The sequence below is a fragment of the Oenanthe melanoleuca genome, chromosome 3 (genome assembly GCF_029582105.1).
Source record: "Oenanthe melanoleuca isolate GR-GAL-2019-014 chromosome 3, OMel1.0, whole genome shotgun sequence".
NCBI classification, from domain to species: Eukaryota; Metazoa; Chordata; class Aves; order Passeriformes; family Muscicapidae; genus Oenanthe; species Oenanthe melanoleuca.
Genome location: NC_079336.1, coordinates 91,061,383 through 91,086,926, shown reverse-complemented (window position 1 = coordinate 91,086,926; position 25,544 = coordinate 91,061,383). Strand labels below are relative to the sequence as shown.

The following is a 25,544-nucleotide window of genomic DNA, read 5'->3' as shown; positions in this document are numbered from 1 at the left end:
TGGACAACATCTTCATGTTCGTTGTATTCTTAAAAATCATGTCCACCCAACATGGACTTCAAATGTCTTTTTCCACAGATGTATAGTAGGATTGTTTCAGTACCAAAAGTACTGGGAAGAGAAATGGCAAGAACAGACACGAGAGGAGATTTTTATGCAAATAGAGATCTTTTCTAACCATTTAAGATTTTGAGCCAACTTCTTATGCTCTTCTGCCTGAGCCCCATTCAGTTTTTCAGGACACTTGCACTAAGTAGAGTAATGAGTGCTGGTGCTCCCAATACTCTTCCTCAGTTTATTTTTGGTTTTGTAGCAAAAAATGCCTCCTGAGGGTGGGACACCTGCAGGACCGGAGCCCTCACTGTGTCTTCACATGACAAATCTCTCTGCGCCGCCCTTTAAACTGCTTTATTGTTTTACTGCTTCCTATAAAAGCGGTCCCACATGTGAGCAGCAGTGACAGCTGAAGGGCAGGGCTGTGGCAGGGAGCTGCTCCTCTCCCAGCTGGCAGATCCCGCAGCCAGAGGAGCGGCAGCCGCAGGAATGGGTCGCTACTCCGGCCGCAGCATCCGCCTCATCCTCATGTGCGTGCTGAGCCTGGCCATCTTCGCCGTGGAGATCTCGGTGGCCTACGTGGGCAACTCCCTGTCGCTGGCCTCGGACGCCTTCGCTGTGCTGTCCCACCTGATCTCCATGATCGTGGGGCTGTGCGGCGTGCGCTTCAGCCGCGTGCGGTGGCACAAGGCCAGCACCTACGGATTCAGCCGGGCCGACGTGCTGGGCGCCTTCGGCAACTCCGTCTTCGCCACCGCCCTCATGTTCAGCATCTTCGTGGAGGCCGTCAAGAGGTTCATCAACCCTCAGAAGACTGAGAAAGAGCTGCTGGTCCTCATTATTGGGGCTTCGGGTCTGGGCTTCAACGTGTTGAACTACGTTATCTTCATGGAGTGCTGCTATTGCCGCGCGCCCCCCGGGGACTCCGAAACAGGTAAAGAATCTCAGCTGCTCTGCCCCTTGTACAGACTGTTTACTGCTTCTCTGGGGTGGGCCAGGAAAGTGCACTTTTCTTCACTCTTTTGTTAGCATGTTTGCAGCCATGGCCACAGGTGTTTATCAATGACGGGCAAGCAGTTTAAGTGTTGTCTTTCCAAAGCGTATGGTGATCTGTAATGGAAATTTCCTCCCTAATCCACTGGCCAAACACAGGACAAAGTGTGCTACCAACCTAAGGAGACACTTATTGTGAAATACCTAATCTGAAGTATCAGTCATCCCCAACCTCCACCTCTCAATATTTTAGTAATTCTGCTGTAATTTTTGTCAGAGTCATGGTCATCTTTAGAGCCGTGGTCACTGTTTGCAGGAGACAAAAGAATAGCTAAGGGCAAAAGGAGAGTCTCACCCTTCCTTGATTTGGGAAATGCTATGAAAATATTTGGATGCTGAGTGAAAAAATCTGTGACTACAGAGCCAAGGATTCTTTACTGATCTTTGTTAACAAGAGTGTGGGGGAGCATGCAGAGGAGAGATGGACATACTCGCCCACAGAAACATTTTGCAGAAGGTTCTCTTCAGTTCATAGAATTTTGGCCTTTCTGTTTATTTTCCTTAGCATGGGATTTTGCAATTTCTACATTTGGGAGGAGTGATGGGGACTGATTATTTTACTTCTGGAGAAACTCTCTCTATTTCATGTAAGATGCATGTGAGGTCTCTTTCTCTCTCTGAATGTTTTTATATACACATACAAAAGTATTTCTTAAAAGTAGAACTATTTCAGTTGAGATAGGAGCCAGATATTTGCCAAGTATTAAGTGGATGTGCTAGGGGGGAAGCTGAGAGCCTGGCTGAAAAGCAGCTGCTGTCACATACTGCTTTAGGTGAGGTAAGGTAAGTCTTATGTTTGACTTTCAGGCTGGACAGGGCTTTGGAACTAGAAATTTAAAAATTGTTAGCTTGTGTTATAGTATTTAATGTGTTTTCTCTTGGACTATTAAATTGGGAAATATTTCTGTTCATTATTAAAGGTATCTCCAGATCATACTGAAGCTTAAACTTTGTTGCAGTTTAACATTAAAGCCAGATACATAACTGATTTTGGTGCCTGCTTGTTTATATGCCCACCTGTTTAAAATTGAAGCTGCTCTTAGTCTCAACTTCTGGTTAAATGTAATTTTCTGGGGGATTTGATAAGCTTTTGTTCTGGGAACTGTCAGCAATTCCTGACTAAGTCTCTATTAATGATGACTTCTTGGAAGGCTGCTTCTGAATTGTGCTTCTGAGTGAAGTCAGGGAGGAGGAACACATCAGCACTTACAAAGGAATTAACTGAAATTAATGGCAATTGTGTAGCTAAATGATGATCTCACTGAATTTCCAGGAGCCTTCTCTTAATAACTTTTTGGGACAGCACAGCCAGCCCTCTCCCTGCAATATGTCCAAAGACCTGGAGACTCAGCTTTGTTTTCAACTGAACTTAAGTTGCATGAGCCAGGGATGAATTCTGTACTATCACATACATATAGTGTGTAGACTTGCTGGTGGTTTTGCCTCTCTCTTTCTGGTCCAGTGAAACTTATCTGTTTCCAGTAGTGCTTACAGGCAAGGTAATGCTGTTTTACACAGTAGAGGGAATGCTCTTTTCTTCTGGACTTAATTTTGCAATTCCCTTTTAGATAAAAGGTAATTTATTTCCTCTAATCCTCTCTAGATTCAACCTGAGTGGGATTTTTATTACATTTCCTTCAAAAGAAAGAACAGATAGCTGTAGCCTGAAAAATATACTTGCATGTTTTGCATATATTTTAAGGATATATTTAAAAAAACATGAAAAAAGAGGGATTCCATCTCTTTGCCTCTTGTCATCCTACTTATGAGGAAAATATGCTCTTTCCTGGAGGTGGAAGGCAAGGTGAATTTTCTGGAGTGTCAGCACCACTAGCAGAAATTCAAGCAGATGGACATGGTCTCTGAGTGCTGCTGGTGCTGTCCAGCTGCCCACAGGCAGCACCTTTGGAGACACCTGGGCAGGCTCCTGACATCAGTAGTGGTTTGCTGGAAGGTAAAGGGATTAGAATAGCTGTCTGCCTCTTAAGCTTTCTAGGGAAAGGGGACAATTGCCTTTACCTCTCTACTCCTCAGGCAGGGAATGGATTTAAACCACCCTCTCCTCTCTCGTTTGCACCACTTTGAAAAAACCAAAGCAAAAATTGAAGAGAGCAGATCCACCCTCTAGTGCTGAACTGTGTGTGCTGAGGGCAATGGGAGCAGCTGGATCCACAGGAGCAGATTCTTCCATGTGTATTAGTGCCACAATCAATCACCACAGGCAGAAGTTCTTCTCATTCCTCTGTTGCAAGGCCCTGTTCCATCAGGGATGGAACAATTAGCTGGTGGGTTTCCTGGATGCTGCTGACAGAAGGCAGAGTGAGATGTGTCCATAATGAGCCCAGTGGATTCTGAGGGAGATGTTTACAGGTGCCAAGTCAGCTGTCCATTTTTTCCCTTGTTCTACAGCTGTGCTCCTCATTTAACTAACTGCAACACCCACTCCCCAAGTTCTCATCTTAGAATACTCTTGTTGAGCAAGTATAAATAATCCCAGGTACCATCCCTGCTTACCCAGACAGAGCCAATTCCCTCCTTCACCCATTTTCTAGGTTTTCTTTTCTTCTCACCCCTAAATCTTCAATCCTTCACCCTTCATTTTTTCTGGTTTTTGCTACCCATTTGCTCTGTGTCCTATTCCCTAAGTTTTCATCTGCTGCTGTTCCCCTTTGACTCTCTCTCTCTCTCTCTCTCTCTCTCAGTTATTCAAATTGCAGCTGTCCAGCTGTAAGCATCTCTCTCTTCCCACCAGGTTGAATTCAGGTCTCTCTGTCCTCTAGGTCCATCCTTGCACTTGATTCAAACAAATGCATTTGCCCACACCAAATAAGGACTAAGAGGAGAGGTCAGCAACAGAACAGGGAGGACATTCCCCTGTTCTTTCTTTTGGTGCTGGCCCAGACCAGCCACTACAGGTATAAAAATATTTATATACTTCTAAAGGGAGTTCTGTGTAGAGGATCTTGATCCAGCTGGACCATTCATAGCAAAGGGCATCACTGGGTAGTTTGTGCTTTGGCTTAAAATCCAGGAAATACTTGTTAAAACACAGAAATATTAAATCTCCCCTAAGAAACTTTTCCCAGAAATTGAAATTCACAGAAGACTTTTCTTGTTGTTGCTGTTAGAAATGACAGAGCACCTTCAGGGTTTTCTGACACTTCTGAGGTCTTGTATCTTATGCAGAAAGTTTTGGCACCAAGATGGAGAACATGGCTGAGTAGCAAACAGATGATAATAAAGAAAAATAATGCTCTCATAATAAATACCAGACAATGTTAATACTGGCCATACACCTTACAAACACTCATAAACATATAGAATCCTGTTTTACTGCACATGGAGACCCAATTACTCTTGTCCATGTAGGTCAGTGCAATTGTCTTTTCTACTCATTTATACAGAGTTTTAAACTGTTAGAAGAACTACAGTTTGAAAAGCACATTAGTCTGATCATAATAATTCTTTCTTGTTTGTCTTGAGAAAATAAATAAAAGTTTAACCTGGAGAAAACATTTGTTCTGTCGTCTTGTGATCTGTACAGGGAGGTGGGGAGGGAAGTAGGAGATGAAGATGTCACCCAGCCCAACCACCTGACACTGAGCCGTCTATAAAGTGTGTCAGGCTGGGAGAAACAGCTCTCATCCTCTCATGAGAGGCCTCATGGTCTTTGCACAGCTCATTAAATAAAACATGTTCTGTTTTGGCAGCCAAGTGGCCTTTGATTTTAATGCCCCTGTTTGTGGAATAGCAGGTATGTGAGCTTTTGGTGTGGCATCACTGCTGGATCTTGATTCTCCTCTTTCAGTGTGCACCAGCAGCCTGCCTCCCAGATGAGAGCTGGAAAGTAAGGTAGCACTCACACAAATGGAAAACACACCTTCTTTCTCCTTCCAGACCTATGCAGAGTGAGTTTGTTTATTCTGAGGCTTGCTGCAAGGTAAATCTTTTTTCCAGGCTTTGTAAGTAGGAGACATTTGGGGGCAGACATGTGAAAGAAGAGAGGCACTCTCCTTTACTGGCTGGGAAGACTTTCTTGCTGTAATATTCTGAACTAAACATACACATCTATTGGTGCAAATGTTCCCAGAGGAAGTGAGAACATTTAGAGAAGAAAATAAGTGAATAAATGACTGCATAATCGGTATCTTAATGTCACAGACCTTCCCAGTGGAGATCTAGTGAGCTAAAATGTGCAGGTATCAAGAAACAATTGTATTTGTAACTGTGCTCTCTGATTCAACAATTGCAACAATGCATACTGCAGGTGGCAAAAATGGCCTGGGAATTGAAGTTCCAGATCAAAGGATTTCAGTTTCTTAGGTTGTCAGTCTGAAGAATTTAATGATTACTTAATTTAACCCCATTTAAAAGAGAAAAATAAGTTCCCTGGTTGCAATAGCTTTATTTCTCAATAGTGAAAGTGTGACAGACTTTGCCAGATGATGACTCAGAGACATTTTTAAGGAATTAGAAGGAACCCTTAGTGTAAAACCTGTAACAAAAAACCTCTGGCTTACTCTGCTTTTTGCACCTGAAAAGCCTAAAATCCTTTCCTCAAGATCAGCATAATTCTGTGCTTCCTCTCTTTTGAGTGTATTTTCAAGAGGTTGATTTTATTTTTCCCTGAAAGCACCAACCCTTCAGTGAACCCTTCATGTCAATTCATCCCCTGGCCACATTCATACAGATGATTGTAGAATGCACAGCACCAGAGTTTGCCAAAAGAGAGTTCTGTCACACAGTGCAGCCTCATCCTCAGGACTTATGCTGCCTCTGTAGTGCCCTGTGATGTCCAACTCCTAAACATTTTGCATATATGCATAAATGAAAGAATGTATGCTCTATGGATTTATTTCCATAAATCCCAAAGGAGTTAATGTGTTGGCATGCAGTAAACAGAGCCTTCTGCAACAAAATATTTAGATTTTCTTACTTTGCTGGATGTAGTCCTCTCAAATGGAATTAAAAGGCTGAGGAACACTCTCAAAGTATTTTTAAGTGTTTATCAGTGCCTAAGATTGAACATGTATTTATCTGGAGATTTTCTTTAGTGTGTTAAATAGTCCTCATCAAAATTTTCCAAAGCTTTTCTGAGCAGCCACTGCACAGGTAGCCAGATTTGTGTTAATTTATATTTGCTGGAGCTCTAATAAAAAGTCTTTAAAGAGAAAAGGGAAGAGACTGTGAAAGTTTATCTAGCAATGTAATTCACTAAATTTTCTTCAGAATTTTGAGCTCTCTTCAAAGAAACTTCAGAAGATAATCTGAGGATTAGTTGTCAATGAGAAAAATGTGCATCAAAGCGAGTGAAAGCAGATGTTTTGGGGTTATGTTGTGTCAGAAATGGAAAGTGCAGAATAAAAACTGAAGTCTTGAGTAAAGCAAGCAAAGTATCTCTGGATGGTTTATGCAACAGCATAAAGGTGAGATAAAACTCTCTGAACCTAGATTCCAACAGTGCTGCTGCTGGAGATAAAACTCTCTGAACCTGGATTCCAACAGTGCTAGTGCTGCTGAACTTTGGGTACCTGCACTCGCTCTAAACCTTGAGCCAATTCCTTATTAAGGGCATGGACAGACTCTGAGTTACATCACAGTATCTGGAGCTGTAAGGAAATAAAAGGACTCTAAGATGACTGAGTTCAAAGTCATAACCTGTTTCAATACAATGGGGTTTTTAAAAGCTGACATGTTTTATACGTTAACTGCAATTGCTCTGTTTGGAAGTTCTGCAGATAGTTTGACACAGGCACAAGTCTGGTATCAGTTTCAGTCTAGAAATGCTGCTGACATAGAAAATGAAGCTTTTGCAGTAGGACTCACTGCAATTTACACTGATGAAATCAGTGAGTGGCTTCCTCATCATCATGTTCTTTGCAATGTGCTGTGCTACCTTGAAAAGGTCATATGTAGATATATAAATATACACACACGTGCATTTATATGAGAAACAGAACTAGACTTCTTTAAAAAGTGAAGCATTTTAAATATTTCAGGAATCTTTTTCCAGGTGATAGAGCAGATACTGACTGAATATGTGCTAAAGTAGGCAAAAACTTTGTGCTGGGTATTAAGTGCAGAGAATGGTGATTTGTTACTGAAAAACTGAACAACCATCTTAAAATAGGAAAAAATATATCAAAAATAAGACATTCCAGCCTAGGAATTAAATAATCCCATAGCTTCATCATTTCAGATTGACCCACCAGTATATATTCAAGTGAAATTTAGGAGAACATGGAAAATATGTTATCAGGCCAAATTCCAGTACAGAGTTTCTCCCCAAGACAGTTTCAGGACTGTCACAGCTGTGATTAAAAATCCAGGAACATTCACCTCTGTACTCTGCCAAGGACACTGATAAAGCCTTCCCCCAGACTCTTGAAGCCTTGTTTGTCTAGGCTTCTGCTCCCTGGATTGAAGCAGACCTAACAACTTCCCAGTCATTCCACCTTTCAGTCTATGCCAAGAAACCCCATCTTCCCCTCCCAGGTGTGAGAGGGAGACACAAATAAAATAAGCAAGGAGTGAGGAACAAACTACCTCCCACAACTAGATCTGTTGGCCAGTGTTTATTTTGTTCTTCATTTTGGGGTTGAATTTATCTGTGGCAGAAGCCAGCCACGTGGTTTCCATTTAGATTTGCTATGGATTTGGTCCAGGATTCCTAATTTAAAGAAACAAGCTTCACAGTCAAGGCTGTCACCAGGTCTTCCTGGAATGAAGGTTAAGGGCACTCTAACTGCCACCTGCTGCATTTCAGCCTTTAAATGTGCCCAGCCTCAGCTTTTTAATACAAATGTAATATTTTCCTCCCCACAGCCTTAAAGAGGTATAACTCCTTCTTTACAGGCAGCAGCATGTGGGCATTGGCTTATTTCATTCTATGGTTTCTTCCAGGTTGTTTCTGAAATGTCTTTTGTAAATAATTTTTATGATGGGTTAAAAAGTAAAATCTGACAGGACTTTGATAAGCAGAATGAAAAGAGATCTGTCTTAATGGTGATGCTAATAGTTCCTTATTTTCATGATTATTTTTGCTATCCAAATTCTACAGAAGCACAAGACTGTGATTTACCTTATTTTCATTCAGCAGTGGAGAAAATTACCATCATTACTGCTGTTATTATTTTCATATTTCATAATTACAGAGATGTCTTACTTTCAAAAGCTGGTCATAGCTCCTCTGGAAGGAAGGAAGTAGATTTTTACTGCCACCTTGAAAATTAGTAACTTGAGGATGTGGCACAAATCTGCAAAACCAAGAGCGGCATAGGGAGGGTCAGTAGCCATTGAATGTTTGTCCTGTCTTCTGAAACAAGAACATTTTAAGAGAATCTAGCAGGATTCAGATTCCAAACAAGGAGAAAAAGGCAATAGGTTGAGTGAGTTGAGGTTGCTCAGCCTGGAGAAGGGAAGGCTCTGGGGAGACCTTAGGGCACTTCCATTCTCCTGCCTAAAGGAGCCCACAAGAGAGCAGGAGAGGGACTTTTTACAAGGGCAGGTAGTGACAGGACAAGGGGCAATGGCTTCAAACTGGAAGAGGGCAGGTTAAGATCAGGTATTAGAAAGAAATTCTTTACCCTGAGGATGGAGAGGCACTGGAGTGCATTGGCCAGAGAAGCTGTGGATGCCCCATCCTTGGAAGTGCTCCTGGCCAGGTCAGATGGGGCTTTGAGCAATCTGCACATATCTCTTCCTGTGGCAGGGAGGTTCCAAACTAAACTATCCTATGGTTCTGTGAGAGGTGATGTGTGGAGCTTGTTTCCAATTTATATTGAGGTCTGCACTGCTGAGTGAGAGGCTGGACTAGGTCATGAAAGAAAAATCTATTGAGGGCTATTAGATAGAGATATCTAGCTCAGAAACTCACTTGGGCTGAAAATACTTGAAGAATAAAAGAATATTAAGAGAAAGTACAATATATACTTTCCCTGCTTTACTGTTGCCTAAGAATTCCTTATGGCCACCCATAAGGTGGGGACACCCTCTTGGCTGCCAATGGCCCAGTGTCAGAAATTGGTATGTTGAGTACTTGGAAAGCTTGGTACACAGAGATCTTGAAGCTTACAGGAGTGCTTTGCATCTTTGGGGAAGCTTTCTTGTTTGTAATAATTTTAGGAGCTCTGAAGAAATTTTCTAATTTCTGTTCCTGATTAGGATGAGGGTACTGCAGCTTTTCTAGCAGCATTGCAGCTGAAACTAAAGTTGGCAAATCAATCAGAAAACTGAGGTGCTGGACAAGCTTTTCTGTGCTTCCTAAAAACTTGTTCCAACTCAGCATAGTCAGAAATGGAGAGCCTGGGATATTTAGGCTGCTTTTTAGCTTAATAATATGTAGCTTGAGTAAGTGAAATCATAACATTCCACTGTTGAATATTATGTAAACATTCTCCTGTTGAATGAGTGTAAAACACACAAGCATGCCAAGCACACTGCAGAGCAATCATACACACTTCTTTGTGAAATCCTTCTAAGAGGATTTGAGACCAGATGTCCTGGTGCTGCAGGTGAATTGGATTGGTGAAGCAGAATGGAAGTGTCAGAAAGGGGAAGATCCTGGGTGAAAACACTGGTAATGGGGTCAGTGACTCCCACGTTCAGGATCATGGCTTTCTTTTGGACTGTGTGGAAGGAGACCAAAGTGTGAAAGAGCTACAGGGATAACACAAATTTTATTCTGAAGATTCACCTGAATTAAATATTCTTGTTATTGAAAGCAACAACTTATTGAATGAGAATGATTAGGGTAACATTATTCACCTGGCAGTTTTAGGTCACTTTTGTCTTGAAATGATTGTGGCACCTGGATGAAGAGGGACAGGGATGCACAATGAGAAGAGCAAAAGCTTGGATTTTGAGAAGGCTTCTTAGCAGTCATAGTGCAAAGGTAAAGGCTCTTGCATGGATGAAGAGCTGGTCAGAAGATATCCTGATTTCGGCTGGGATAGTTCATTTTCTTAGTAGAAACTGGTACAGCACTGTATTTTGGATTCAACATGAGAAAAACATAGACAGCACACTGATGTTTTAGCTGCTACTGGGTAGTCTTTACTCCAAGACAAATATTTTTTGGTTTTCCATCTCTACAAGCAAGGAGCTGCACAAGAAGCTGAGAAGGAGCACAGCCAGGACAGGTAGGACCTGAACTGAACAAAGGGATATTCCATACCACAGAGCCATTCTCAGAACATAAGCTGAGAGGAGCTGGCCAGGAGTCACTAATTGCTGTTGGGGATGAGCTGGGCATCAACCAGAGGGTGCTGAGCAACTGTTTGTGCATCATTTTTTCCATTGGTTCATTTTTGGTTTGGTTTGGTTTTGTTTTTGTAGGTTTGCTTGTTTTTACTTTGCTTCAATTATTAAAATGTTCTTATCTCAACCCATAGGATTCTTCTATTTTTTTTTTTTCTGATTCTCCTCCCTATCCCCCTGGGAGTGGGGGAGAGCAAGCTGCTGTGTGGCAGAGTTGCCAGTTGGGCTGGAACTGTGACAGATGATGAGAAACAGAAAAGAGGAGTGAGTGATCAGATCCATAAAAATGTTTGCTAAACGTTCAGAACAGGAAAGTGAATCAAATGTGAGACCACACAGGCAAAGGAGCAAAGGAGACAATCAGGAGCTTTGCTGTTCCTCTGTGTCTGTGTATCTCTTGCTGCTCTGTATCTGCCCTGCATTTTGGAGACCATGCAGGTTTGGCTCCTCCTCTCCCAAAGGCGCAGATGGAACTGGAAGCAGTCCAGACATGGATCTGTGGTCTGACCCAGCAGACACTGTGCTGCTCCCATGTCTGTGTGTGGCTGTATTGTGCCAAGCAAATGGAGATGTGTGAGCTTGACAGAAGGAAGAATCAGTGGATCAGCAGATCCAGTGTCAGAGCTGAGGCTTTGAACTCATACAGTTTCTGACACCTTCAGAGAGTCAGCTGTAATTGTGCTCCATGTCAGAGGACTTAGTCACAGCCTTATTTGCTGAAAACAATATTTTTAACACTATTTCTTCAAAATTACTGTGACATTTTTATGTTTTGAAGTGAGTTCAAGGCTATGAAACTTCTTTTTTTTTTTTTTTTTTTTTTTTTTAAAAGAAGATTGATTACTTTTCACAGGAGGATTAATGATGTTTCAGCTTCTGTATTATGTCTTCCTAGAATAAAAGCCACTGGAAATTCCTTTCAGTTCTATGAAGGTGCAATTAGTTGGGCTTCAGAGAGCTGTCTTCTTTATTTATTTATTTTTATTTTAAGCATCAGAAGCAGAATTTTCTATCATTAATTATAGTAGGGAAGATATATTCTGCATTTAAAAATTTATACCTGACTGTTTACCTTCCTATAACTCATATTTTTCTTCTTATTTTTCTACCTATGTGCTTTTGATTTGGCACAATCATTAAGCATCTCTTATCCTGTGCTGGTAGGTGTAATTCTAGAGTTGAAATGTGTGTTGATGTAAGTTATTCTATCTTCTCTCACAATTGTGTTTATCTTTACAGCAAGGTTCATTTCAATACATTTATTTTTATGCATTTGTTAATTTGCATATTGCAGAATATCAAGTGTATTAATCTCTGCTTAAATGGGAGTTGTGTGCTGATTCCTTGCAGGGGAGCCCATCCCCTGAAAGGCTACTCAAGTCCACTCCAGAGATTAATACACATTTTGGACTCTGTGCCAGAATTAGGTGAAATGGAGAGGCCTCTTAAAAGATGAGTTCAAGCAAGGGCTCAGTTGTTTCAGTTAGAACAAAGAGGGAATTCCTGAGGTCCTTAAGGAATTTCTGGTTGTTGAGAACACTGCCTAAGGTAGGTGGGACAAGATAGTGTTCCCTGGCCTTGCTGGTTTAAAATCTGACAACAATGGGTGCCTTGTCAAGTGTGGTAAACTGTGTGATGTGGCTCTTCATTGTGAATTGTAACTTCTGAAGTGGTACCTTAGCACTGATTTGGAGCATTTCAGCTGGCATAGCTGAAATGCTCCAAACTCTCACAGGATAACATTTTAAGGACATAATTTTCTCTACATATTTTTTCTTACATATTTTACTTATTATTTTTGGGCCCATTTCTGATACTGAGAACCCCATAACTGAGTATGACTTGATTTCACAGCAGCTCCTTTAGTTGTTCCCATTAATTGAAATTATGTATTAGTAGTCCAGCCCTGTCCTTTTACCATTTGTGAGCAGGGCTGTCATTTTTGCAAGAACTGTCATAAGAACAACAGCAACAAAACATCTACAAATAAAATCTAGTGGTTTGCTACCTTATCATGGTTCTTGTAGACTATTCTGTAGGTTAGAAAAGCACATGTAATTATTTTTCTTGTGGGGTAGTGATAGGTTTGTGAACACTAAGGTACTGTTTTCATAGAATATTGAGGGTTGGAATGGACCTTCAAGATCAAGTTCCAAACTCCTGCCATGGGCAGGGGCACCTCTCACTAGAGTACGTTTCCAGAGCCCCATCCAACCTGGCCTTGAGCACTGACAGGGGTGGGGCATCCACAGCTTCTCTGGGCAACCTGTGCCAGTATCTTACCACCCCAAATCTGCCTCTTTCAATTTGTAACCATTACTCCTCATTCCATAACTACTTCTCCTGATGAAGAAGTCCTTGGCTTCCCTGTAGACCCCCTTCAGATACTGGAAGGTTGCTGTGAGGTTTCTCCACAATGAACAGCCACCAGTCTTCACAGGTTAGGTGCCCCAGTCCTCTTAGCAAATTTGTGGCCTCCTCTGGACTTGCTCCAAGAGCTCCATGTCCTTCTTATGTTGGGGTCCCCAGCTCTGGATGCAGCACTGCAGGTGGGGTCTCACCAAAGTGGAGGAGAGGAGAATCACCTTCAACCTTCTGGCCACGCTGCTTTGGATGCAGCCCAGGATCCGCTTGGCTTTTTGACACACCTTTTCAAAGGCTGGAAAAGAGCTGCCTCAGTAGATGGCACTCTGTCCTTTGGTTTGGCACTTCCGTCGCCAATAAAGCATCAAAGGTCCCTAATTGTTGGATCCGTCGCTGGAACTTCACGGTCTGGGGGCGGCAGGAGCGCAGGCACGACAGCCTCGGGTAGCTGTGCCCGCTTCCCCCGCCTCCCGCGGCGCATCTCTCCTCTCTCTGATCCCGGGTTTGGAGGATTTGGCGTCGCCCGCCGGGCGGGGCGGGGCGGGGCGGTGTCCCCGGGCGGTGCGGGCCGGCCCGGGCGCTCTTATTGCGGGAGGGACGGACAGACGGAGGGCCGGAGGGCCAGAGGCGGTGCCGGAGCGTTACCGGCCGGCAGCGCACGGCCGCCATGGGGCGGTACTCGGGCAAGACCTGCCGCCTCATCTTCATGCTGGTGCTCACCGCCGGCTTCTTCGTGGCCGAGCTGGTGTCCGGCTACCTGGGCAACTCCATCGCGCTGGTGTCCGACTCCTTCAACATGCTGTCGGACCTCATCTCGCTGTGCGTGGGGCTCTCCACCGGGCGCATCGCCCGCCGCAGCCGCCGCGGCCCCCGCGCCACCTACGGCTACAGCCGCGCCGAGGCGGTGGGAGCGCTCAGCAACGCCGTCTTCCTCACCGCGCTCTGCTTCACCATCCTCGTCGACTCCGTCCTGCGCCTCGCCCGCCCCGAGCCCATCGACGACGCCCAGCTGGTGCTCATCGTCGGCACCCTGGGCCTGGCCGTCAACATCGTGGGGCTCCTCGTCTTCCAGGACTGGGGCTCCTGCTGCCGCGGGCGGCGGCGCTGCCCCGCTCCTGCCGCGGCCGCCGCGCTGCCGGACGGCGAGGAGGATGGAGCAGGTGCCTTTCGGCTGCACTCCGCCTTCCCCTCGTGTCCCGCATCCCCCCCTCCCTTCGGCATCCCTCTCACCCTCCCGCACCTCCCCGCATCCCCTCTCGTTTTCCCTCGGGACCCGCCGAGCTGTTGGCCCGATCCTCTGTGCCCTTTCAGAGGCACCCGCGGACCCGGGGGGGTTTCACTAAGCTCGGTCTAGCCGCCTCCTTCACCTTGTACTTTACCCCGGGATGGGGGAAGGAGGCGTTGCCCAGTGAGCTGTATGGGAAATGCTATAGCTTGTTTTTGTTTTGGCTTGTTTTTGTTTTTCTTCTTGTCATCTTTGAAGCGAGTTGGTTTTGAGAAGGTTGATGTTTTTTCTGTTTGTAGAACTTATACACAACACAGCGTTTCTTCTTTGAATGCAGGTGATTCACCAAACGACCAAAAGAGCCCTGAAGTGGGGTCTGAGAAGAAAAAAGAGAAAAAGTCTGAAGCCCTGAACATCAGAGGTATGGCATGGGAGTATGCTGCTAATTTTAAAATAACTTCAAACACATTATGGTTTCCATTTTACATTTACATACACACCCACAAATATCAGCAAGAAAGGGAGAAGTCCAGGACTCTTCTATGTAATTGGATCCAGTTATCTCTAGCAGAAAGACTTTGATTGTATGGAATAGCATAAGTAGTAGCAAAGTAGTGTCATGTTGATTTGATTTTGAGTACGCTCTTGTTTTGATTTTCATTCTTAGAAGAGTGCAGCTGGACATTTGGAAAGGACACAAACCCTGTTGCACTAAGCTCAAGTCATTAAAGGCTTTACAGGAAGGTAGCACAAGTGCATCTTTGAGTGTCACTGATGTAGTAGTTGAACAGTTTTCAACCCTAAAGTGCTTTTGGGCAGAAAACAAATTCTTCTAAATCCCAAGGTTGACAATGTTTTTTTGTCAGTATAAGGAAAAGGTTCTGAAACTGGTGCTTCAGCATGGTGTTTTTGCAGGTGTGAATCCATCCCTGTGAGAGTGTGTGACAGGATCAGCCCCTTCCTGTGTTGTAATTTGGCAGGTCTCTGGGAATCTGTGGAGTGAAACATAAAGCTGCTCCTCGAAATAAATTACCCATGTGTCTCTCCCTGTCTGTGTAGGTGTTTCTATTCTTGCATGTTTATGTGCCTACCCTGAGCAGAGCCAAAAGCAAATGTCTTTGAGGATATGAAATACTGAGTTTGTCCCCAAGGAAAGGACTGTCAGAAACCTCAATCAGAACAGTACTTAAAGGTTTCTTTTGGTCACCAATCAGCAGCTGATATTCCCCCAAGGTTGTGTGAGTTTGCTTTGCATGAATTTGCTTGAGAGGCCAATGTGGCAGTCAGGCACTTGGGTTTGCTGGGTTGTTTTTGTGTGTGTCTTTCAAAAGTGTTTGCAGAGCTACACAAATGTGTCTGTAAGGGAAGATGCTTTGGAAAATCAAGCTATGTGCTAGAGCACAACACTTGCTTGAATGTCTAGAAGTTGGTGATATGGATATTATGGCATTATAGTGGTATGAATATTGGAGCAAGATAATCAAACTGTTACACTCGGGGATGGAGGAGAGAAGAGTAAAGAGCCAATTACTTTAGAAAAGGCCTTGCTTGCCTGAACCCACAGTGCTTAGGTATAAAAATGCTGGAAACCTTCAAAAAATGTCTGAAGGATAAGGAATTATGTGACAGTTATTTTAATATACATGTCATCTTTGATTTTTTAAAAAGAAATTTTAAAGTGTTACTTTAGTATGTCACCTTTGAAAAATCTATTTTTATTATTTTTAAAAATATTCCTTGCTTCTGTAGTCATAAAGATATGCATCTTCAAAATTGGTTCAATCCATACTTTTCCTTTTAAGTTAGTTACAAGCTAACTTAAATTAGCTAACTAACAAGTTACTTCATAGCCACTTGGCAAAAAAATCTTTTGTTGTGGAATTGGACCCTTCCTGAAAAACATGGCTGGACAAAATGAATTGGAAGAGGAATGGCTTCCTTGATTTTATAACTGGTAGGAACAGAAATCCATGGATTCTGTCTGGCAGGATTAATTATTGTAGTGTGAAATTATTCCTTGAGCATATGCAGAGTAGTTCATTTAAACTTTGGAATGCAAGCTGTAGGAAACTGCTACCTTTGGTCTTACCATACTGACTTCATTTAGTAAAAGTTCATTTTTCATTCTAGCATATAATCATAGCTTTTGGGATTTGATTGGGAAATGGATACATTTCTGTTTGAGCCCTAATTGTGTGATGCATTACCAGGATGTACATATTAATGATGTTTAGAATGCAAAATAAATGTTTTCTCAAATTTTGTATTCTCTATTACTAGTTCATCAAAATTCTGACATAGTTAGGTTTTTTTCCTTTACTCTAAAAGAGGCTTTCTGAAACATTTTCCTGTTCTTTATAAGCTGGGCTCTCTTGTTAGTTGCCTGGGCAATGCAACTGCATCCTGCCTGTCCCTCTTGTTAGTGCAACAGCTGATAGCCCGTGCTGAATCAGGACTATTTGTAAATGAAAAGGAAACACTGCAACACTGTCAGGAGGAGTAAAACCCCGTGGTAGTCTGCCAAATGGGGCAGAACATGCCTGACTCCAGCAGAAAGAGCTGGACTCACCAGGAGCTTGTTCTTTCTTATCTGACCCAAGTGATTTGGAGGAGCTCCAGAGGTTGTGGCTTCATTTCTCACACAGATCAAGGTGTACAACAACAAGGTGTGTGGCAGGGAACAGCAGCATGGGCAGAGTTCTAGGGCTGATCCAGTACCTAACATCATCAAAACTCCCTGTGTGCTGTTAGTGAGTTTAACAGCTTCTCACTTGAAAGTGTATGTGATAGGGTTGTTAAAGAGAGGTGGTTTATTTTCTTCTCTCACAGCCCCAAAACAAAAAAAACTGACAAAGAAATTTACTTCATATAGAGAGAGATGTTCTGAATTCAGGCGTGGGTTGGAATAAAATCTGAGTCTGAACAGCAAAAATGAACAAAATTGCAGTATGTTTGAGCAGTGATGGGAAGAGGGAAGTTTATGTTAAGTAATAAAAATAAGTAGAAGAAAAAAGGCACTTCTTGGATTATTGTAACTCTATGGCAGAAAGACTGCTTTGGTCATTGTAGTTTAAAGAGCAGCTAAATGTGTTAGTGTAAATATGTTACCTGTTTTGTTTTTTTACCTTTTGTACAAAACCATCTTTAAGATGTAAAAAGAGGTACCCAGCATTCCTCTCAGAGTAGTCTAGGACTAAACCATTTGACTGACTCTAGAATAAGATTCTGATTTTTGGCAGGTCTGAAGGCTAGTAGTATTGATGGAACAAGGTTTAATATGACTGGTAATAAAGTTAGATCTAAAAATTGGAGTCTGAGGGTATTTGGAGCCAGCTTAGATTTCACTTAGGCAATTTTTCAGATTTCAGCAGTCACAGAAACTGTGGGGGAAGGTAACTCTTCCTGGGGGTGGTCTGCAGCTCTCAGCTTCCAGGGAATGGATAGATTTAGTCATCAATTTTTAATTTTACATGCCAGGATCTGTTAATAATCTTCATGCAATTAAGCAAGCACATTTTGTGTTACCATGGCATTGCAGTTGGACAGCAGTTGCTAGCATACTCTACATGCTTAATAATGCATCCCACTCAAACAGCAGTGCTTCAGAGTCAGTATTTCCCTTGCTGTTTTTTTCCAAAAGCTGTTATTGAAAACTTTGGTTATGATATTAATGGCTGGCATATTGCATTCTTCATGTCAAGTGGAACATATTTGAAAAACTCAGTGTTACTCTTCCCCTTAGAAAAAAAACCAACAAAACAAAAAACCCCAATCCTGCCCCACTAATGGAAATTGTGCTGTTTGTTTCAGGTGTTCTTTTGCATGTTATGGGAGATGCACTTGGATCTGTGGTCGTGGTAGTTACTGCTGCTATCTTCTATGTACGTCCTCTGGGGGATGCTCCTTGTAATTGGCAGTGCTACATTGATCCAAGCCTGACAATAGTCATGGTGTTCATCATCTTGTCTTCTGCATTCCCACTTATAAAGGAGACCTCAACTATTCTGTTGCAGATGGTCCCCAAAGGTGTTGATATGCAGCTACTGAGTAAGTCAAATTTGTTGTTGAAATGCTGTAAATTTTAATGGAGTATTTCAATGCATATATTATTTGTGGAATGACATGTTTGGATTATTTACTCATAATAGCTCTAAATACTCAAGAACTGTGAGAAATAATCACATGCCTGTGTCCTAGCAACACGACTCAAATCTCTCTGGATTAGTTAAAGCATGCATTTTGAGAATGTGGTACTCCAACAATACATCAAACATAGCAGGTCTTGAGCTGTTAATGCTTTGTGTGGGTTATTTGTGAAAGAAACAACTCTGAGTTACAATATACATGCAGTGGCTGTTTCCAAAAAAGCTTCCAAAGCATCTTAGAAATTTCCATTTAAGGTTGGTTAACGATGTAGCTCTTAGGTACTGCTCACACAGCTTCATTGTGGAGTAAAGCTGGGTATTTCTGGAATTCCCTCATGCTCAGGGCTTAAGGAAACCAGGAGATGTGGGGTCTTGATGGAGGAAGTGATGCTGTAATATTTCCCCTGTGAACAGCTGTTAACTTGCCATTGGGGAGCCTGAGGGATGGGTGAATCCAAAAGGAAGGATGCCACGTGCATCACCTGGAGGCTGAACTGAAGGCAGATGGAGTAGACACATTATATCAAGTATATCTCTTCTAAAATGATAATTTTGATGCTGCTGCTTTTGGATGGGATGCCTAGTGAGCCAGCTGATAATCAGCCAGTGCAGCCAAGCCCCTAACACGTCTCCCTTATGTCTTCCAGCTGACAGACTAGCTCGTGTACCAGGGGTTAGCAGCCTCCACGAGGTGCACGTCTGGGAGCTTGCAAGTGGAAAGAACATTGCCACCCTTCACATCAAGTGCCAAACCCCTTCTGATTACCAGGATGCTTCTTACAAGATGAGGAAGATTTTCCACGAGGCAGGAGTGCACTCTGTGACCATCCAGCCCGAGTATGCTGACCACAAGACCTTACACCTGCAGTGCAGCTCGCCCTGCATCTCCAAAGCCTGTGACTCTCAGCTGTGCTGCAGCCAGAGGGAGCCCCCCCGGGCTGAAACCAATGGCTGCAGGGAGAAAAGTGCAAGCTGCCTTCCTGCTCAGCACAGAGACAGTGGTTCAAGGAAAAGTGACGTGGAAATCCCTGTGGAGGACCCGGTGGCAGAGGAGAGAGTGAAAAATTGTGACGTGTCTGATGACAAATCACAGCTGGGTAGTACAAGATTTTAGGCAGTTTGCTCTGTTCTGTGTCGTGCTCTCATGGAGCAAACACATCCTGGTTGGGTAAGGGGGCATCCGTGGTTGTAGCTGAAGTTGGTGAGGCAAAAAGATTTCTGTGCTTTAGCTGTAAACCAAAATACACCTAAACCCCCCTTGTACCTGAAATAAGGATTAAGATTTCCATCAGGGCTGTTGGATTCATGTGATTTTTGTGATGCAGCCTTACCCAGTTCCTTGCCAAACTAAGGCTGAATGCCTCTGTCTGCACTGATGTTTGCAGTTCATGGCCTGTAGCACTGGGAAAGAACCTCTGGCCTTTCCTGCTGGGATGAGCTGTTTCTTGAAAGCCCTGTGGCCAGTTAATGATTGTACTGGGCTGAAGTACTGTATGTTTATAAAGGACTTCAGTAGAGATGCTTTAGAGATCCTTAAACCCCATTTCTGCATGGACAATTCATTTTTAACAGTAACAATGGTGGAGTTTGTGAATGAAATTAAGAGTGTCTAAGGGGAAGCACTCAGGAATTTTGACTTGTGTTATTTTCTTGATCGACTCCTACATTTAGGGACAGAGCAGAAGCTGGTCTTGCTTCTCTACAAGTAATACTGCAGTCCCAGCCTAATCACAGATGAGCATGTTGAGGAGTAAACTACTTGTCATGAAAGCAAAAAGTACCTACTGATGTTGTCTGTACTGATTGTAGCAAATGGAAATGCAGGCAGTCATCCAATTAACTTTTATCTTTTTCACTGTTGTGATTGTACAACTAAGTCTTTTAAAATTCTTCTTATCCTTCTGACAGCACAAGTTCCAAGAGCCATGGTCTATTTCATCATTGTGCAGGATGATTGCATTATCTTTAACACTGTCATTATTCATGCTGAATAAATAAGCTAATGTGTTTATTACCAACAGTTGAAATTCTGCAATTCTATTATAAAGGCAAAATTTAATATTGTATTAATTAAGGAAGCACCTTTAAAGTCTTGTATGCAGTATTATCACTTACAGGGAGCTTTAAAAACATTAAACCAGGACATTTTTCCTGGTTTGGTCTCAATCATTTCTTGTTGTCTGGTTTTAAAAGTCTTGGTGCTTTGAACCCTACCCTGTGCCCTGGCCCTCCTCCCCCTGCCCAAAGGTGTGTCTCAAAGTGTATTTAGTGAAGCAGTTCACTATCTTTTTGCTGCTTGCTTTTTCTGAAGGTCTGCAAAGGTGCTCTAAGGAAAACAAGGTGATGTGCCCTGTCACCATGCTGGATTTCAGCCAGGTGTGGTCCACAGGTTTCTGGGAGGGGAAACCCACTACTCAATCCACACTGGGTCTAGTGCTTGGTCTCCCTGGCTATGCAGATCAGATCCAGAAGATTTGAAATATATTTTTCTGGCAAAAGCAGCCTTTCAGTGGTCTGTGTGGCCTGGACAGGCTGTTTTATTCACTTATTCACAGGGACACCTTTGTAAAGTAATTGTGTTTTTACCTCAGTGACACCTTAACAGAAAGGGCAAATTGGTTTCCAGCCTGGGCTGGAAAAATATCAGGACCTCCTTGAAAGGATGGCTTAAAAGCAGCCAACTCCTTATTAATAAAGATGATTGCAATAATTCAATGAATATTAAAACACAGCAGGGTATTTTATGCTTGGAATATAGTATTTACTGAAGCAGTGATTTCAGTCTAAATAGCACATTTCTATAAATATAATTCCCCCTTTTAAACAGATTTTTGGACGAATTAAAATATTTTATACCATTTCATTGCAAGTTTGTATCATACAAATTAACCTATTTGTTAATATAACTAAGAGCTTGATCCTCCAGCCTCTTTGATTCCATTGGCAGCAGCAGGATCTTGCTTGGCAGGTACTGCACGAGTTAATGCAAATCAGGAAACATTGTAAGAATTGCTCTGCCTTTTAAAAGCAAGTGCCATGAAGTAAGACAGCCCTTTCTTCTGTTCTTTTTTTCCCCCCTCTCTTTATTTTCATCTGTGATGATGCTTTGATGTAAATAACAAATATATTTATCATGTTTTAGAGGACTGGAATAGAAATCTCCTAAAATAACAACAAAGTCTATGGGAGAACTTTCTTCCCAGATATTATTTGAAACAAGCACCCTTTTATAATTAGGCATAATTATTTGTATTTTAAATCAGGTAATTTGATATATATGTGTATGTGTATATATACATATTTTTTAAAATGGTTGAAAGCTGGAATAGCAGTGTTTACTCTGGAATTAAAGAAAACTAGTATGTGTGATGTTGGGGCATACGTCAAAATGGACAATTTTTATTCTTCAAGTGTTAAAACTGTGGCAATGTATTTTTAAGGACTTCTAAAGTGTTGTAACCTGAAAATACAATGAAATAACATACTTAAACTTTATTTTCTCTTGTCTGGTTGAATGTACTGTAACTGCTGCTTGTGAATAAATGGAAAAATACCAGGGATTATAGAAATCTTTATACCTAGGAAAAAAACAGGTTTAAAATTTCCTTTATTACTTAAGAAAGCAAAACCAACAGAGCTGTTTTATTTATGAAATAAACCTTGGATTTTTTTTTTTTTTCTTTTGTGTTGAGACTTTCAGGGTATTCAGCTAATGTTTTTGACCAGCATCTTTGCCTTCCTTTGAGTAACAGAATATTTTTCTCCTGTACTGTGACCTCTCTCTTCTTCTGTGGGAGACTTCATTCCAATCTGTGTGCATTTTGTATTGGCCTATTTCCCTTCAGTTCTTGGCATATCCCTTCTGATTATCTTGAAGCAGGCTTCCCTCATTTTGAGATGCAATATATTCCATGTTAGCTCTTATCCATGGGCACTTGTTCTAAATTCAGTTTTGTAGTCTGTTGCACTGTCATAAAAGTTCTATTCTGGCCTCTTTAGCTGAGTTTCTTTGTTTCCCTCCCTGTCAAATGCAGGTTCCTTGTGCTGCTCTGTCCTCTTTAATCTTATTATTGTCTCTCTTGGTTTTTGGGTTTTCTTGCAGTGACTGTTCCTTCTGTCCATTGCTACTGTGGCAAAGGAAATCTGTTTAAATTATGTGTGATTTTTAACTGGTTGTCCAGCTCCTGTGGATGTGATCCATAGCCAGTCCTACATGTCACCTAGTAGGACGGTGACAAAATCAGATCATTCTGCAGTAAAAGTGAAATGTGGAAATGGCACTGAAAGCAAAAGCAATTTACTGGCCCTCATCAGTTGTGTGCCTTTTCTTAAAGGGAATCAATTCTTTGCCACCTTTTCACATCTGCCAAAAGTGCCAATTTGATTTCTAATTTTTTTCTTCTTCTGAAACTCTCTAAATGCAGGTGTTGCCTTTATTCTTCATTATAAAGAAAACTGCTACTATTTTCAGGAATATTCCCTTTGTTTTGCCAGTTTTCAGTTGTCTTTTCTTTTTCTTCTTTATAATACTTACATTGACTCACAGTGCAAGTGTGTTTTTTTTCCTCTTAATGTTTTTTCTCATTGTCTCTTCAATAAAAGCAGGATGGTTTTGATAGCCTGGTCATGGTGATCTACCAATAACAGAGTTTAAAAATACTTTTTTTTACACTCCATTCTATTAAAATACACCCACTTTCTGGTCACTGTTGCAAACCAGGTTTTGATCTTTATTTCTTGCTATTCTTTCTCTCTCCCATTCCTGATTATAATGCTTCCTGTCCTGAATGCTCCCTTTTATTCTGAACTTTGGAGGGAATGTGCTAGAACCTGGATTTTTCCCAAAGAGAAGTTCACTACCCAAGCTCTATGGATGGCTTGATGTGAGCTACTCTGAGGACTATTTTGTGTCCTGTGGTCTCTGTAGAAATGTTATTTAAGTATCCATCCTGAAATATGAACACATGTGTTTATGTACAATTAAACTCTTTATTAACTCTCTACCTGAATCAGCTTCTTAAGAAAGGTGGATTTCTAAACCTGGGAAGGTGTAATGAAGTCAGGAGGGTTTGTTGGTCATTCATTAACATCTTGAAGGAAAGCTTGGTAAAAGATAATTCAAAAGCTATGAACATTCCTATAAGTTCTGCTGTTTATCCTGCTGTAGAGTTGGAAGCACTTTCTATGTTAAATACTTTATTTGAACAGTGATATCTTGATGTGAGGATGTCCCTGTATAAGGTTGTTACATTTATGGAGCTGTGTTGCTTAAAAGTTTCCTCCAATTTTTCTGTTCCTTATGTGATTTAATGTGCAAAGTGTAATTTCCATGATTGCTGAATCTCACTGTGGTTTTATTAACCATTAGTGAGAAATCTCTTAAAGTTTTACGTACAGCTATATTTTTATCAAAATGAAGTTTGAATGTCTGGTAAATAAAATGTATTTTTAAATAAAACTTTGTTCTGAGCTTGGTGTATGCTAGCAGTAGGGAGCTTGTGTCTCTGGATAATTTTAAGACTTTTGTATGAGTGAAATTTGTTTTCATCTGGTGTTAATGTTATGTTAATCCTATGTTAGTGTTATATTAACATTAACTGTTAATGCAACAGTTAATGTTGCAAATTTTGTATGTATTTAGAAGAAAAGGGGATCAACACTCAAAAGCTTTTTTCCTGGAGAAAGCTGAGTGTGTATATTGTGATTCTCACTCCTGAATTTATGGGCTAGAAGTGGGATGAGGTCTAACACTACAAGTTTAGGTGCTGTTTTTGGAGCAGCAATCCTGGAGCTGCCCTCATATGTTCCTCTCTCCTTAGCATCAGTATCAGGTACCAGTCACCTGGTCCCTACCCTGTTGCGTCCAACTCTCTAGTTATTCATGTCCCTACTCATTTAGTTAACAATTATCAATGAGGAGGCAGTGGTTATTGTGCTTGGCTTTTGTGGTTTTTTTCTTGTTTGGGTCTATCTGGGTGGCAAATATTACATAAATGCTCCATTAAGAAATTCAGTTCATGTTTGGCCAGTGTATTGCCTGTGCTTTTTTGTGTGGTTAATGTTACTCAGATTGTAGGTGATGGACAACTAGTGCTTAGGAAGACAGAACTGAAAAAATTTTAAAGCAATTCCTGACAAAATTAGAATTATACATAGATTCAGAGAATGTCAAGGCAAATGGACCTTAAGTATTATTTAGCCCTACACCTCCTGCCATGTGCAGGGATGCCTGCCACTAAACCAGGTTCCTCAAGGCCTTACCTAACCCAGTCTTGAACTCCAGGGTTGGGGCATCCACAAACTCCCTGGACAACCTGTTCTAGTGTCTAATCACCCTCACAGCAAATAATTTCTTCCTAATATCTAACCTAAATACCCCTCTTTCAATTTGTACCCATTATTCCTTGTCCTATATCACTGCAGAGGAAGAATCTCTCTCCAGCTTCCCTGCAGCCCCACTTCAGACACTGGGAGGCTGCTATGAAGTCTCTCCACAACTTTTTCTTCTCCCTGATGAACTGCCCCACATTCTCAGCCTGTCTTTCTAGGCAAGGTGGTCCAGTCCTATCAACTTTGTGACCTCCTCAGAGTTGCTCCATGTCTTTCCTTGTGCTGAAGACCCCAGAGCTGGATGCAGCACTGCAGGTGTGGTCTCACCAGAGCAGAGTAGAGGGGGAGAATCACCTCCTTTGACCTGCTGGCCACACTGCTTTGGATGGGATATCTTTTTGACAGCTCTTGTTGAATTTTTTATCCACCATCACCTCAAAGTCTTTCTCTATGCAGCTGTACTCAACCACTTCTCTGCCCAAACTGTGGGTGTGTCTGAGAGTGCCATGACCCAGGGGTATGACCTTGCATAGGAAGTTTCCCTGCTGCACAGACTGACATAAGGCACTTGAAATGTCAGGACTTCTCTACACAGAGGCCCTTAGTTTGTATCTTGGTCCTTTTGGAGCAGAAGGTGTTTTTCTACCTTAGAGGGCAGCTACTGTTTTGGTACTTTTGTACTCTCCAAGAAGCCACAGAAATAGGAGGAGTTTGGGCTGGATGTGGTAGATTGTGCTTTTTAAAACAGTTTCTAAAAGAAGATCCACAATCTGTATAGCTACTTATGCATTCAATATTAATTTATGCAAAATGTTTATGCATTCAAGATACATGTTTGCAATTACAGTTTGTTGTTTTTCCAAATGTATGGTTTTAAACCTACACCTTTCTGCATGGACATTTTAGGTGGCTGCTATGGATTCCCCACAAATGAGTGCATGTCTATCTGCTGAAGGAAAGAGCTTTCTCATCTGGTGGAAATCTTGTTCTGACCCAAAGCTGTAGTAAGAAGTGAGGGAATAACAGTGATCACAAATGGGAGATGAAGGGTCAGGTAAATTCTCTGGCAAATTTAGAATATATTTGGGGAGCAGTTAGTGAATCTTCCAATTAGG

General features: G+C 41.9%; 1 protein-coding gene across 2 annotated transcripts; it reads left to right on the top strand.

The window, feature by feature from the left end:
* The first annotated feature begins 483 nt into the window (after positions 1–483).
* Positions 484–21,659, top strand: SLC30A10 (solute carrier family 30 member 10). 2 transcript variants are annotated; one of them, XM_056486251.1, is made up of 4 exons: positions 484–988; positions 14,292–14,375; positions 17,765–18,001; positions 18,747–21,659. In XM_056486251.1, the coding sequence occupies exons 1-4, from the start codon at positions 544–546 to the stop codon at positions 19,211–19,213; spliced, it is 1,233 nt and encodes a 410-aa protein (XP_056342226.1). In that variant the 5' UTR covers positions 484–543; the 3' UTR covers positions 19,214–21,659. The 2 variants fall into 2 exon arrangements, with proteins under 2 accessions (XP_056342226.1, XP_056342225.1); XM_056486250.1 differs by lacking the exon at positions 484–988 and adding an exon at positions 13,283–13,889.
* The last annotated feature ends 3,885 nt before the right edge of the window (positions 21,660–25,544 follow it).

Excerpts from the sequence above, each read along its gene's own strand:
- SLC30A10 (XM_056486250.1), top strand. The coding sequence starts at position 13,397 with ATGGGGCGGTACTCGGGCAAGACCTGCCGCCTCATCTTCATGCTGGTG. Across the intron at positions 14,376-17,764 it reads TGAAGCCCTGAACATCAGAG|GTGTTCTTTTGCATGTTATG; the intron begins GTATGGCATGGG and ends TGTTTGTTTCAG. Across the intron at positions 18,002-18,746 it reads TGTTGATATGCAGCTACTGA|CTGACAGACTAGCTCGTGTA; the intron begins GTAAGTCAAATT and ends TATGTCTTCCAG.